We start from the raw sequence: 15,851 nt of genomic DNA, 5'->3' as shown, positions 1-15,851 counted from the left end.
TACTGCCACAGTTCTTCAGAGAATCTCAAGCAGTAACTGCAAGGAAACTGCGACTTGTCTTTGGAGTTGACACCACCAGATCTTTGGTCAGGTTCTTAGTAAAACCAGTTTTCCCTAGTACACAGGGAAGGCTCCAGACTCTCCGTTACTCTCCACAGATTCTAGGAATTCCCAGACTCATCTAGAGAAGGAATCAGTCTGAATATCCTGCTAAGGCAAGGCTACTCAACTCAATCACTCTGTGTTAGTACCAGTTTTAATAAGATGCAAGTACAAAGTTGTCCCCAATTTAGTTGTATAGAAGTAAAAAAATAGAGCTCCATACTTTTCCAGGCATCAGAAGTGGTTTGGTTGACCCTGGGGTAAAAATCCAGATTTCTCAAATCATAAAGTCTCACATTCTTGGCCTAGGAGTGAGTATAGGATTGTAGGAAAGATTTGGAATTAGTCATTGGTTTCAATCGTAAATGACTGTGCACCTTAGACAAGTTATTTGACTTGTCTGAGCCTTGGTTTCTTCATCTGGAAACCAACATCTGGTAGGTAAGTGTCACTCAAAAAATGTGAGTGTCTTTTCTCACAATCCTCTCCTCTCAATTCTCCTAATTAGCTGGACTTTGGTTCTTTCTTGATTTGAAAAGTGCCTTTGCATCTTGGATACCATTTTGGATGGGAGACACTGTCATCTTTCTTTCCCTTTCACATGCTGCTCTCTACCATATCCACATTCCACTATTGACTCTGAAGGGTCTTCATGGTTACAGGACAGTCAGATTCATTGTTTCTGGATCTTTAAAATCCGCTTTGATTAAAGACAAAGTTGAAACAAAAACCAACACGTTCTTAGGTAACAGGAATCTCAATAGGCCAAGAAACCTTGAGCTACTGACACGTCTTTAGAATATAAAACATTTGGCTAACCATTATATCTTGTTTTACAGAAAAGGATAAAAGTAGAATACAAGTCAGATATCTTGAAGACACTAAGGGTAAGCCAGGTTGAAATGAAGATGGTTCCTGTTTATACTTATTTGATATCTTGTTATAAAATTGAGACTGGCTGACTTAAAAAAGCTTTCCTAGGAGATGCTCCTTTCAATACGGTGACTTGTTGATTTATAACCTTTAACCATGATGCTTTAACCACAGATGCTTATCTGTTTGTCTGGGAAGATTATATTTCTCTTTATAAATTTATTGAGTGAGTTTTAATTTCTCCATCAACATGTAACGTTAAGTCTGCTATCACTTTTTTTGTTCTTATTAAAATCATCTCAGTACTTGTTTGAATAATTGTTTATATTCTCTTAATATTGGGGAAAATATTTTTTTCAGTGTTCAATTTCAGTACAAGTAAACACAAAAGGGTGATTCTTGCAAAAATGGGCAAAACAAAATACAGAATCTTGATATTTTCCTCATCATGAATAATCTAACTTGTATTAACCCATGCTTGAGTCACAAGTAGGTTCTTTCAGGGTAATCACACTCTCACTTCTCCTGCTCTTCCTACTGGCAGGGGTATGATGAAGATAAAATGTGATGAGATGTAAAAGCTATATTAAACTGTTTTATTTTGAATGGAAAGCATACAGCAAAGGACAGGATTGCCAGGAATTGCCACTTGGTTGATGGGATTTGTGGTAGCCAGTCTCCAAGATGGCCCCCAGTGATTCTCATCTGCTAGTATTCATGCCTTTTTGTAGGCCTCTCTCATTCTGAATCAGGGCTTGCCCTCCGTGACCAACAGTTTATAGCAGAAATGATGGTCTGGGACTTCTGAAGCTGATCATAATGGCACTGCACCTTTTGCCTTGGTGTAGGCAAAATCTCTTGGATTGCTCACTCTGGGGAAAACCAGTTGCCATGTGGTGAGGAAACTCAATGGGAGACCCAGGTGGAAAGAAACTGAGGTCCCTAGTCAATAGCCAAGACAAAATTGCCAGTCATATGAGTGAGTCAACTAGTAAATGCATTAAACTGCAACGTCAGGAGAAACCCTGCGCCACAACTGCCCACCTGAGTCACTTCCAAATTCCTGATATATAAAAACTGTTAAAGATAAATGGTTATTGCTATTTTAAGTCACTAAGCTTTGGAGGTAATTTCTTATGAAGTAATAGATTATGTAAATCAATTTCTCTAGTGTCAACTGTCATTAACCAAGCACAGAGACCAATATATAAACCAGAATAACAACCCACTAATATACTTTGAGAAACACACTATTGAACTGATTGGAAGCCAGGTCATTCTTTCCCTATAGACACACCAACTTCAAGAGGAAGAAAAGTTGCTTGGTGAACATGAAACTGGATCAAGAAGTCAGTATGATATTCCACAAGAGGGCAACACCTGTCACAAAGCACTAGGCATACCTAGTGCACTCCCCATCCACTCATCCATACAGCTTTAGCTGAGCATCCATCCCCATGTCTGGCACCTAAAACTTCCTTTTCTTATGCTTGACACTAACCATTCCTTTCTATTAAGCAGTTTTCCTTCAAATGAGTTCTAATAAAATTGACTAAGTTTATAGTTACTTAACTATGACATTATAGTTCTGCCTCCCACTGATTTAAGTATTCCTAAACCTTCTATTCTCCAAACAGAAAACAGCCAAAAGAATTATGAAAAGTTGAAAGGACTATTTTACTACTTTAATAAGCATCTTTCCTGAAAGGACTATTTTACTACTTTAATAAGCATCTTTCCAGATATCTATGCATTTATCAAATGTAGACATTTATGCATAAATTTTCATGGGGTCATATTATACCTACTAGCATGAGTCCATAATATGTCCTGGACACCTTTCTACTTAGTCCACTTATGCTTTTCCATAATTAAAAAAATTATTGTGGTAAAACACACATAACATTTACCATATTAACTATTCTGAAGTGTACAGTTCAGTGGTATTAAATACATTTACATTGTTATGCAACCATCATCACCATCCATCCCTATAACTCTTCTCATCTTGTAAATTTACTGTTCTAGCCATTTTTAAATGCACAATGCATTGGCATTAAGTACATTAACAATGTTGTGCAGTCATCACCACTCACTATCCATTTCAGGAACTTTCTCAGCATCCCAAATAAAAACTCCATACCTATTAAACAGTAACTCCCAATGCCCCCTTACCCCAGCCTTGACAACCACTATACTTTCTGTCCTTATGATTTGGACTACTGTAAGTAACTCATGTAAGTGGAATCATACATTATTTTCTTTTTGTGATTGGCTTCTTTCACTTAGCATAATGTCCTCAAGGTTCACCTATGTTGTAGCATATTGCAGAATTTCTTTCCCTTTTAAAGTTCAATAATATTCCATCATATTTACCACAGTTTGTTTATCCCTTCATCCATTTATGGACACTGATGTTTCCACATTTGAGCTATAATGCTGCTATGAACATTGGTGCAGAACTATCTGTTGGAGACTCTATTCACAAGTGGAATATATTGCTGGGTCATATGATAATTCTATTTTTAATTTGTTGAGGAACCACCATACTGCTTTCCATAATGACTGTGCCATCTTACATTCACACCAACAGTGCACAGAGGTTCTAATTTAAAAACATTCTTGCCAACACTTGTTTTGTATTTTTCATAGTAACCATCTTAAAGAATGTGAGGTGGTATTGCATGGTAGTTTTGATTTGCATTTCCCTAATAATTAGTCATGTTGAACATCTTTTCATGTGCTCATTTTGACCATTCATATAACTTCTTTGGAAAAATGTCTATTCCAAGTCCTGTGCCCAATCTTGAATTGTTTTTTGTTGTTGAATTTAGGAATTCTCTGTATATTCTGGCTATTAATCTCTTATCAGATATATGATTTGCAAGTTATTTCTCTCATTCTAGGGGTTTGCTTTTTTACTCTGTGGATAGTGAAGTTTTAAATTTTCATGAAGTTCAATATATCTATTTTTTTTATTTTGTTGCCTGTACCTTTGATGTCATGTCCAAGAAATCATTGCCAAATCCAATACTTAAAGCTTTTGTCCTATGTTTTCTTCTAAGAGTTTTATTGTTTTTGGCCTTAGATTTAGGTATTTGATCAATTTTGAATTAATTTTGGTATATGGTGTTAGATAAATGTGAGGTAAGAATTTCACTCTTTTGGGGAGCCTGGGTGGCGCAGTCGGTTAAGCGTCCGACTTCAGCCAGGTCACGATCTCGCGGTCCGTGAGTTCGAGCCCCACGTCGGGCTCTGGGCTGATGGCTCGGAGCCTGGAGCCTGTTTCCAATTCTGTGTCTCCCTCTCTCTCTGCCCCTCCCCCGTTCATGCTCTGTCTCTCTCTGTCCCAAAAATAAATTTAAAAAACGTGGAAAAAAAATTAAAAAAAAAAAATTCACTCTTTTGCATGTGGATATCCAGTTTTCCCAGCACCATTTGTTGAAGAGACTGTCCTTTCCCCATGGTCTTGGCATCCTTGTCAGAAATCATTTGAACATATTTGCAAAGTTTTACGTCTAGGCTCTCTATTCTATTCCATGGATCTATATGTCTATATGCCAATACCACATTATTTTGGTTAGTGTAGCTTTGTAAGTTTTGAAATCAGGAAGTGTGAGCCCTTCAATTCTGTTGTTCTTTTGAAAAATTGCTTTGGTTATTTGGATATTTCATATGAATTTTAGGATGGGTTTTTCTATTTCTGCAAAGAACATCATTGGGGTTTTGATAGGTATTGCATGGAATCTATAAATGGCTCTGGGTAGTATTGACATTTTAACAATATAGTGTCTTCCATTACATGAACATAGGATGTGCTCCCATTTATCTATGTCTTCTTTAATTTCTTTCAGCACTGTTTTGTAGTTTTCATAGTACAAGTGTTTCACCTCCCTGGTTAATTCTTAAGTATTTTATTCTTTTTGATGCTACTGTAAATGGAATTGTTTTTGTAATTTCCCTTTCACATTCTTCCTTGTTCATGTATGGAAATGCAATGGAATCTTGTGTGTTGCCTTTGTATCCTGCCACTTTGCTGAATTCATTTGTTAGTTCCAACAGTTTTCTTGGTTATGTCTTTAGAGTTTTCTACATATAAATTCATATCATCTGCAAACAGAGATTACTATTTGAGATTACTATTACTATTTGAGATTACTATTTCCTTTCCAATTAGGATACCTTTTATTTATTTTTCTTGCCTAAATGCTCTGGCCAGAACTTCTACTACTATGTTAAATAGAAGTGGTGAAAGCAGGCATCCTTCTCTAGTGTCTGATCTTAGAGGAAAACGTTTCAGTCTTTCCATACCATGGAGTATGATGTTTGCCAGAGGCTTTTCACATGTGGCTTTAATCATATTGAGAGAGTTTCCTTCTACTCCCAGTTTGTTGAGTGTCATGAAAAGGTGTTGATTTTGTCAAATGCTTTTTCTGCATCAAGTTGAAATGATGAGGCTTTTCCCCCTCTTTATTCTATTGATGTGGCATATCACATATTACATTGTTGCATAACAGTACATATTATGATTTTCATGTAGAGCTATACTTGCATTCCAGGAATAAATCTCATTTGATCATAGTGTATAATCTTTTCAATATGCTTAATTTTGTTTGCTCGTGTTGAGGATTTTTGCATCAATGTTCCTAAGGGATCTGATCTGTAGTTTTCTTGCGAGTGTCTTTGTCTAGCTTTGGTATGAGGGTAATGCTGGCCTCAGAATGATTTAGAAAGTGTCTTCTCTTCAATTTTTTGGAAAAGTTTGAGAAGGATTGGTATTAGTCCCTAAGATGTTTGGTAGAATTCATCAGTGAAGCCATCAAGTGCAGGGCTTTTCTTTATTGGGAGGATTTTGATTACTGATTCAATCTCCTTACTAGTTATAGGTCTATTCAGATTTTCTCTTCATGATTTAGTCTTGCAGGTTTTGTGTTTCTAGGAAATTGTCCATTTCATCTGTTATCCAATTTGTTGGCATACAATTGTTCATAGTACTCCCGTATAATCCTTTTTATTTCTGTAGAATAAGTAGTAATGTCCCCACTTTAATTTCTGATTTTGGTAATTTGAGTCTTCCCTTTTCTTAGTCTATCTAGCTAAAGTTTGTCAATTTTGTTGATCTTTTTGAAGAATTAGCCTTTGGTTTCATTTCTCTATTGTTTTTCTATCTCTGCTCTAATCTCTATTATACCTTCCTTCTGCTAGTTTGGATTTAGTTTGTTCTTTTTCTAGTTCCTTAAGTTGTAAAGTTACGTTGTTGATTTCAGATTTTTTTTTATTTTATTTTTTTAACATTTATTTATTTTTAAGACAGAGAGAGACAGAGCATGAACGGGGGAGGGGCAGAGAGAGAGGGAGACACAGAATCGGCAGCAGGCTCCAGGCTCTGACGCGGGGCTCGAACTCACGGACCGCGAGATCGTGACCTGAGCCGAAGTCGGACGCTCAACCGACTGAGCCACCCAGGCGCCCCATGATTTCAGATTTTTTTTAATGTATTTATAACTTATAAGTTTCCCTCTTAGCACAGTTTTTGCTGCATCCCATAAGTTTTGATGTTACTTTTGTTTTCCTGCATCTCAAAGTATTTTCTAATTTCCTTGTAATTTCTTTTATCCATTGGTCATTTTAAAAGTGTTAACTTCCACAATTTTATGAATTTTCCACGTTTCCTTCCTTTTGTTATTAATTTATAATCTCATCCTGTTGTGGTCAGAGAAGATACTTTATCATATCTATCTTTTAACATCTGTTGAGACTTAAGTGGCCTACAATATGTCCTATCCTAAAACATGTCCCATGTGTGCTTGAGAAGAATGTGTATTTTTTTGTTGTTGGCTAGCGTGTTCTATATATATCTGTATGATCTAGTTGGTTTGTTAACTCCTCTGTTTCCTTACTTATTTTCTGTCTGGTTGTTCTATCCATTATTGTGAGTTTTTGAAGTCTCCAATTATTGTTACAGAATCGTCTATTCTCTCCCTTGAATTCCATCAGTTTTGCTTCATATATTTTGGTGGTCTGTCATTAGGTATATAAATATAACTGTAATATATTCTTTCCCTATTGAACCTTTTGTATATAATGTCCTGGTCTCTTGTAACCTTTTTTGATTTAAAGTTTACTTTGTCTGATATTAGTATAGCCACCCCTGCTCTTCTGTTTACTACTTGCATGGAATATCTTTTTGATCTTTTCACTTTCAATCTATTTATGTCTTTGAATGTCTCTTATAGATAGCATATAGTTAATGTGTTTTTATCCATTTCCAATCTCTGTCTTTTGATTGGAGAGTTTGATTCATTTATGTTTAAAAATTTTTTTAGTGTTATTTTTGAGAGAGAGAGTGAGTGGGGGAGGGGCAGAGAGAGAGGGAGACACAGAATCTGAAACAGGTTCCAGGCTTGGAGCTGTCAGCACAGAGCCTGATGTGGGGCTGGAACTCATGAACCGCAAGATCATGACTTGAGCCAAAGTTGGACGCTTAACCGACTGAACTACCCAGGCGCCCCTGATTCATTTATGTTTAAACTAATTACTGATGAGATCGTCTGTCATTACGCTATTTGTTTTTTGTCCCACATTTCTTGCATTACTGTCTCCTTTTGTATTTAGTTGATTTTCTGTAGTGAAATGTTTATTTTCTCTTTTCCTTTTGTGTATATTCCATAGCTATTTTCTTTGTGGTGACCATGAAGATTACATTTTGCATCTTAAATGTGTAACACTCTAATTTGAATTTATACCAGCTTAACTTCAATAACAATAAACTCTCTTCCTTTACCGCTTCATCCTACCCCTATTAATTGTTGATGTGACAGAGTTACATTCTTGTGTATAGTGTGCCCCTAAATATAAACTAATGATTCTTTTATATACAGAAACTCTGAAAGACAGAAGACAGTAGGCCAATATATTCAAAGTGCTAAAAATAAAAAATAAAAACCCTTGTCAACCAAGAATCCTATATCCAGAAAAGCTGTCCTTCAAATGTGAGGGGTAAATTAAGACATTCCCAGAAAAACTAAAGCTGAGGGAGTTTGTAAGCACTAGATCTACCCTACAAGAAATGTTCAAGAAATGCTTCAAGTTGAAATAAAAGGACACTGCATAGTAACTCAAAGCCATATGGAGAAATAAAAGGTCTCAATAAAGGTAAGTACATGAGCAATTATAAAAACCAGTATTAGTTTTTATACTAATTTTGGTTACAACCATTACAATGGTTTGTAACTGCACTTTTTGTTTTCTCCATGATTTAGGAGATCAATACATTTAAAGCAAGAAAACAGCAGTAATTAGTATAAAAGTTAGTGTTACTGTAACTTTGATTTATAACTCCAAATCCTGGTTTATTTTTTACATAATTTAAGAGAGTAATGCATTAAAAATATTATTAGCTTTTATTTTTGGCCACACTTTACATAAAGATGTAATTTCATGACAACAACTGAAAGGGGTGGAGATGGAACTAAAGGATCAGGTTTCCATTCTGATGTCAATACCATATTCTGTTAATTATTGCAGCCTTATGCTATGCTTTCACATCTGGTAGGACACATCCCTCCTCCTTACTCTATTTTTTCAATATTATTTCCAAATATCTGTTAAGTCACACATTTATAGAAGGTCCTTTAATTTTACTCCACTATACAATTAATCATATTCAGTGGGACACTGGAGTTTTACTTATATAACTCCCAGAGGACCAACTTATTTCTAAGTTCTTGGGAGGCACATCTCTAAAACCCAATTCTTTTTTTTTTTTAAGTTTATTTATTTAAGTAATCTCTACACCAAACATAGGGCTTGAACATAGGGCATGAGATCAAGTTACATGCTCCTCTGAGTGAGGCAGCCAGGCACAACTAAAACACCCTTCTAATAGCAACCTATAAAACAGTACTATTAGCATCCAGAAAAGGGCCAAAAGCTATGTATTTGAAAACAGTAACAACAACAACAGCAACTAGAATCTAATCTGGAAATTTCTAATAATCAAATTTTCCAAGGGGAAAATTCCATTCAATAGTGAGCCAACAATAATTTATTAGCCATCTACTATGTGTCTAGAACCGTTTATGTATTCATTATGTTTCCACATATTGAGGAAAAGTGAAGGACTCCGTATACTCTAAAAACTCAGCACCAAACCCACCGGACAGATGTGAGGATGGGGACTAAGTTCATAAAGGATATATCACCATCAGTTTTAACTTAAATTTGCTCTTGGTTCACTTCCAAGAGTGCGCAGGGCACTCTCGAACTACAGCCTCAGGGAAAGCTACTCTGTTTTACTGTGAAGTATACAAACATGTTTGCTCCAGTATGGTCTTGGGCAGATCATGGAACCCTGGCACCTAACAGTTACTCCATAACCAATAAACATTATCTGCCAACATTATTATTGTTAATGTTGGCCAATATTAGTGATTATAAACCACATCAGTGAGAGTTTATGTAGGACTTGTAGCCCTTATGAATACTAATAGATAATGCTATAATATCACAACTCACTATTTAACATGATATGTCTATCACTCCATACATTTTTTTTCCTGTGGGTCCTGGACACAAAGTCCTTACATTTTTATGTATGTTGGTTTTGTTGCACCAATTAAAAGTTTTTGAGGGGCGCCTGGGTGGAGCAGTCGGTTAAGCGTCCGACTTCAGCCAGGTCATGATCTCGCGGTCCGTGAGTTCGAGCCCCGCGTCAGGCTCTGGGCTGATGACTCACAGCCTGGAGCCTGTTTCCGATTCTGTGTCTCCCTCTCTCTCTGCCCCTCCCCCGTTCATGCTCTGTCTCTCTCTGTCTCAAAAATAAATAAACGTTGAAAAAAAAATTTTTTTTTTAAGTTTTTGAGAGGAAGGACTATGTATTACAAGTCTCCGTATCCCCCCAAGTTTCTTATACACAGTATTATTTGTAAAGTAATTTGCTTTGGTTTTGCTCTGGTTACAGTGGCAAGCAACTGTTTCCTTGTTTCAAAGTAGTCAAATAGATTTGTACCTTCCTATTTTATTTGTGCAGGGTAGAATTCTGGGGTGCTAATAAAAACTGTATGATATGACCATCCTCAACAGGAACTATCCAGTTTTCACAAACAAAAGACCTATCATTCACTTGCTAAGAATAAAATGTTAGCTGGTAGCTGGCTAGTATTGCACAACAGCACATAACTTCTAAGAAAAGGTTTTTATTCACATGTAAAAGCTCCAAACTTGAGGCAGATGAAGGTATATCAATCCTCTAAATACCATGCCAGACACATGTATGCATCTGCCCAGGAGTCACTAGAGGCTAAATTAGAGAAAACGTTGTGATCTTCATCTTCCCACAATTTCACTCCTCTAAGACACAAATGATGTGAGGTATACAATCCAAAATACTCAGAAATGATGTTTATTCACTTTAAAGGGTTCAAAATATCTTGGACTTTTACTCCGACCTGTACTTTCATCATGTAAGTAAATTCTAGCTGGAATGGGAATATGACAATCCTGGCCAAGAGGAGGGCAGTATTTCTGTTCTAAAATATGGATGACTGGTGCTGGCTTATATGAGAGGTGGTAGCAGTCATTGCTTATCTGTCAAACTTTATAACAGATATTGAAGCCTCTTTGGGTGGCAGTTCCTCTCCCACTAACTAAAACACAGAAATATCTTACACAGCTAAAACCTAAATGGTATTAAAAGTAAACATTTTATTATATAACAGGAATTAAAGTTTTCAAAAATCTGTACCAACAAAACCAAAACCAAAGCCATTCTGGGAACAATGAGAAAATTTTACAATAAAAGCTACCTTTCACTTTTCAGAAATCTGAACTGAAAACAGATGGTTAACTGCGGTGCAGACAGGGCCAGCCGTTCTGTCTCTTGTGGCAGCTGAACAAAGTGTGAGCTACAGAATCACTGCCCTGATGGTGACTGAAGCAGATGAGGAGAGACGGGAGCTCACAAGCAGGATGCTCAAACTCAGGCCAGGAGTTCATGTACGATCCAACTCCCATCAGTCTGACAAGTCACTCTGATCCAGCACGATTATTCTGTGTATTTTTTAAACACACACAAAAAAAGAGTTTCAAGTGAGTATCTATGTTTTTTAAAGACACAAACAACAGTTTCCTTCTATTCAACTGAGTTCAAGGGAAGGGATTTTGATCTTTATAGTCAAGGGGGATAATCAATTGGTATGTCATGGGAACGTACAATGACTACAAAGCAATTGATAGCATCATCCTGTCCTCCCTCTGTCCAAAACTGTTCTTGTGCTGACTCTACTGATGACTTAATCAAATCTGGCATTAATTTCACCTTGTATTTTAATTAGCTGTAAACATTAACACATAAAAAATTGAGCAACTTTGAATTATCATTCAAACAACTTTATCAATAACTTTAACATTAATGTTTATTTATATGCTGATAAATGTTTAAAGCCTGTTCATGTGGTCTAGAGACAGTGAACTTGAACCTACAAACATATGCCAACTCATTACCTGGATGGTTCAGACCAACCCAGTCGCTTCCAAAAACAGGGTTTTAGTTCCTCTTGATGAAATATAGAAAGAAGAAAACACAACCAGGTTACTTTCTGGGTCTAAAGGTGCCAGTATCCAGAAGTTGCTTTAGTGCTCTCTCTCTAGTTTAGGGTGGACTGTTTAACTGGTAATAGTTGTTTTCTGCTAGAGACAGAATCTTTCCAAAAATAGTTAATGGGCTTCCCCACCTAACATTCTGCAGCTCCCTGTCACAGCAATGGATACTAATGATGTTAATTCACAAAGTCTCTGCATTATGTTCTCAGTGAATTCAACACTAGCTAAATGCTTACACACTCTGGGTCTTGTGCCAGTCCAAGGTCCCAGAGGAAAAAGAATACACTCTCGGGCCCTTTAATGAAGTGACTACTTACATAGGTATAGTCAGAGTTAAGGGAGCAAACAAAGGATGGCAAGGCACCCAGTGACTAGCAGCAGTGGGAAGCCATTATCAATGCTAAGTCAAAAGGGACTAGGGTGGAGCTAGGGCAGAACAGTTACTGGAACCCAGTGAGAGCTGGAACTGAGGACAGGCTGCCTTACAGAAGCTGTGCTGGTGAAGGGACACCACTTCTATCCAGAGATAAGGTGCTGAAGTAGGCAGGTAGGGGAAGTAATACCCAACCACTCCTCTGCCCTCTTCCCACTGGCCAACAGGAAGCCTGTTGGCCAGAAAGCCCAGGAGATAGTTCACAAAGCACAAAATAGGGCAGAGGAAGGAGAATGAGAATGAATTGGCGAAGGAATGAAAGGGATTCCAGGTGTTCTGAAAAAAATCAGTATCTCTAACTTCTTAAGTAGGAGGAACTTAAATATAGGAGGGTGTCATTTGTGAATGGTGCCTAAAGCTCTATCAAAATAGTTTTGAAATTAAGATCAATTTATACCTTTCACATTACTTGTAGATTCCACTTAAATTCCACAGTTTATAATTCCTTCTCAGATTCTGCAGCCTCTGTGTGAGCTAAATTTAGAACTCTTTTGAAGACATTAGACAATTAGAAGCAAAACATCTTTCTAGACAATGTGCAAGACAAGATGATGAGATTGGCCAAAGGCTTGCTTTAGAAATAAAATAGGATGTTACTGTTTTGTGATTAAGGTGTAACTGGCAATTAACAGAAAACCTGGGCTGAACTACAGGAGGAAAGCATAGAAGGATTATGTATAGCATCTGGGAAATATTTCTAAATAACTCTGATGCTCACCATAGCCCAAGGACTCCAGGTTACATTATAAACAACCATTCATTCATACCTTCTTCAGAATTGCCTAAAAAGCTGTCTGATTTCCTTCTCTCTGACTTGAAGCTTTCTTCCCCTTTTCTCTTCTTTTCACCAACTTCTTGATCCTTGGTATTTGCCTCCCTTCAAAGACAATGATTTGGGGCATCAAACCATATGCACAATGGCCAGGGTAACAGGACTACTCCAAAGGAAACATAATAGCTAGCACTACTGGCCAGGCATTGGCACATGTGCTATAATGTATAGTAAGCCATTTAATTCTTATCACAACTATATAGTTACCATTACCATTCCCAGCAAGTAATAAGGAAACTGAGGTACACAGAAGTTATGTGCCTCAGGAATCCTGGATCTGGGATCTGACCCAGGCAGTCTGATTCAGACTCTATCAACCTCTAGGCTATATTATTTACCTCCCTTCCCAACAGAAGCATTTCACTTATGTTGTAATTGGTGCCCTTTTTTGTAACCACCATTTATTTTATTACCTTACTTCATTTCCTGAAACTCTCAAGTATCTCTGATTGAAGTATCTAACAATTTAAGACCATATTTGCCAAACTAGTAAGCAGAAATCATCTCCCCTGCTCAAGTGTAGGCTCCTGAAGGGCAGAGACATCCCACTCCTCTGCTCCTGCAGCACAGCACTTGGTTGTCAGCACTCAACAGATGCTGGCTGAACCAATTTGACACTGTACAGGGATTTTTATTCTTTTTTTTATTTACTAAATATTCAAAACAAAATATGTAAAACAAGAGAGAAAATAAAGCCACCTAAAGCAAAAACGATTTTTTTCCCTCCTAACCTCTAATAGAATCATAGGTTCTACAATTGGAGGAAGCCTTCAGGTTCTCTTCCACCTCTGTCCAAATGCCCAGAACCAGAGTTGTCTAGCCTGTGCTTGAGTGGGAGGAGCTGTTGATAAACTGTAAAGGCACCTGCTTTTTCTATCAGATAGCAATAGCTATTAAAAAGCATGTGCTTTACTGGATAAAATCTCTAACTGCAGTTTCTAGTCACTAGCTCTGCCCTTTGGGGCAGAAGAGGGTAAGCTGACTCTCTTAACTTTACATTTCAGGTATTTGAGGGTAACTATCAAATATTCTCCACTCCACCTGCACTTCTCCAGCTGAGCCTCCCCAACTCCTTCAGCTATTCTCACATGATATGGTTTTCAGACCTCTGACTATTCGATGGCCACTCTCTTCTGTTTGTCAACATCGCTTTTAAAATACGGCACCCAGGGGCACCTGAGTGGCTCAGTCAGTTAAGCATCTGACTCTTGATTTCGGCTCAGGTCATGATCTCACAGTTCATGAGCTTGAGCACATCTGACTCTGTGCTGACAGTGTGGAGCCTGCTTGAGATTCTCTTTCTGCCCTTCCCCTGCTCTCTCTTTCTCAAAATAGATACACTTTAAAAAAACAAGCCTATATCTTTAAAATAAAACAAACAAAACAAAATAAATAAAATAAAATAAAATAAAATAAAATAAAATAAAATAAAATAATAAAATAAAATATTGCACCCAGACTCTGCACTTACAGTGCAAAGCCTGCTTGGGATATTCTCTCTCTCTCTCTGCCCCTCTCCCTCACTCTCTCTCAAAATAAATAAATAAATAATTTTAAAAAGTAATAAAATATTTTGCCCAGAAAGTAACCCCACACTGTGTCCTACGAGTCCTCTCTTTAGCATGAGACATCACCTTGGCCTGGGCAAGACGCTGTTGTTTGTTCAGCATTAATGCTGCATTGACCATTTTAGCAACTGCATCAATGAGGCCTCATGGAGTCGCTATTTATGCCTTCTTCAAGAAAAATTTTTTGAATTCTTACCATGTCTCAAAATGCATGCTAAGTGTTGAGCATATAAAAATAAAACGACATACTTCCTACCTTCAATAAAACCAGTGAGGAGGAGATTCCAGTCAAAAATTCTCCATTAGGTCAGATCCCTTGCATTCTACACATCTAAATGCTCACTTTCATCTTTTAGAAGCATTTAACATTTCCACTTGTCAAGGCCATTTTGAATCCAGTCTATCACCTATCACATTAGTATTCATTCTTAGATTTTTGTTACCTAAAAATTTGATAAGCGTGCCTTTTCTGATTTAATTCAAATCGCTGATGAAAATGTTGAAGGTGACAAGGCCAAGGTATAGCAATCTTAGAGGCCTCTCTGTATACTGATACAATCTGCTAATCAGTATCTTGAACACTGTGTGTGGAGGAAGAGGGGCAGACAGGAGTCAAGGCTGGCTTATCTACAAACACTCATTCTCCAAAGAGTCAAGGTATTTTTTTTTTTAAAGACTAAAATCTAGTCCTCCTTCTTGACAAAAAAGAAAATGACCCCCTGATGGAAAACAATAACCTTGTAGAGCCTCCGGGGAGATCCTGTAGCTCCGTGCTGTCCTCAGGTGGCTGTAGCCATCTTTCTAGGTCCTCATCAAGAGTAGAGTGAGCTCTGTCCAAGGACAAGTGAAGAGAACTGAGACAATTCTTATTCCATGACAAGGAGGTACAGTGTTTTAGAGTGGGAAAGGACCTTAAAACGTGTGTTTTCACTGTACAGATAAGAAAATGATAGCTAGGTGAGATTGTATTTACAGTTGCAGAGGTCACTTACATACAATTTAGATGCACACCAAAAACTCTTCTTTAGCTTCTTTTTTTTTTTTTCAACGTTTATTTATTTTGGGGACAGAGAGAGACAGAGCATGAACGGGGGAGGGGCAGAGAGAGAGGGAGACACAGAATCGGAAGCAGGCTCCAGGCTCTGAGCCATCAGCCCAGAGCCCGACGCGGGGCTCGAACTCACGGACCGCGAGATTGTGACCTGGCTGAAGTCGGACGCTTAACCGACTGCGCCACCCAGGCGCCCCTTCTTTAGCTTCTTAATAAAAAGCCTCAGCACCCATGAGAATAGCCACCTCCCAAAGTCCAATGCCAGACTCAGTCTCAATTCTAGGCCATTAAGTTAATTTCCACCCTGGGCTAGAACTGTACACTCATTCCTATAAGTTTTTTGAATGAAGAACTGCCCCTGAAGCTAAAGGATGCACAGTGTTTTCAGAA

General features: G+C 37.6%; 1 protein-coding gene and 1 long non-coding RNA gene across 11 annotated transcripts in view; one reads left to right on the top strand and one right to left on the bottom strand.

Annotated features, from left to right (window-relative positions):
• Nucleotides 1-8: 8 nt before the first annotated feature.
• LOC102902113 lies at nt 9-11,057 on the top strand. The gene is made up of 4 exons (XR_441847.4): nt 9-543; nt 942-989; nt 7,857-8,130; nt 10,796-11,057. It is a non-coding gene; the product is annotated as an uncharacterized LOC102902113 (long non-coding RNA).
• TEX14 (testis expressed 14, intercellular bridge forming factor) overlaps nt 10,363-15,851 on the bottom strand; it is a 109,518-nt gene continuing 104,029 nt past the window's right edge. For 8 of the 10 annotated variants that reach the window (XM_045044798.1, XM_006940144.5, XM_045044799.1 and 5 more), the window contains 4 exons: nt 15,148-15,240; nt 12,778-12,887; nt 11,479-11,530; nt 10,363-11,025 (listed from right to left, as the gene is read on the bottom strand). In XM_045044798.1, coding sequence (XP_044900733.1) covers nt 10,989-11,025; nt 11,479-11,530; nt 12,778-12,887; nt 15,148-15,240 — 292 coding nt within the window. In that variant the 3' untranslated portion in view covers nt 10,363-10,988. Of the gene's footprint in view, nt 11,026-11,478; nt 11,531-12,407; nt 12,485-12,777; nt 12,888-15,147; nt 15,241-15,851 lie in introns of all 10 variants that reach the window. The other 2 variants (XR_006589657.1, XM_045044796.1) reach the window with 2 other exon arrangements.

Source organism: Felis catus, chromosome E1 (assembly GCF_018350175.1).
Source record: "Felis catus isolate Fca126 chromosome E1, F.catus_Fca126_mat1.0, whole genome shotgun sequence".
Taxonomy (NCBI): Eukaryota; Metazoa; Chordata; class Mammalia; order Carnivora; family Felidae; genus Felis; species Felis catus.
This window is presented reverse-complemented; position numbering and strand designations above follow the sequence as displayed.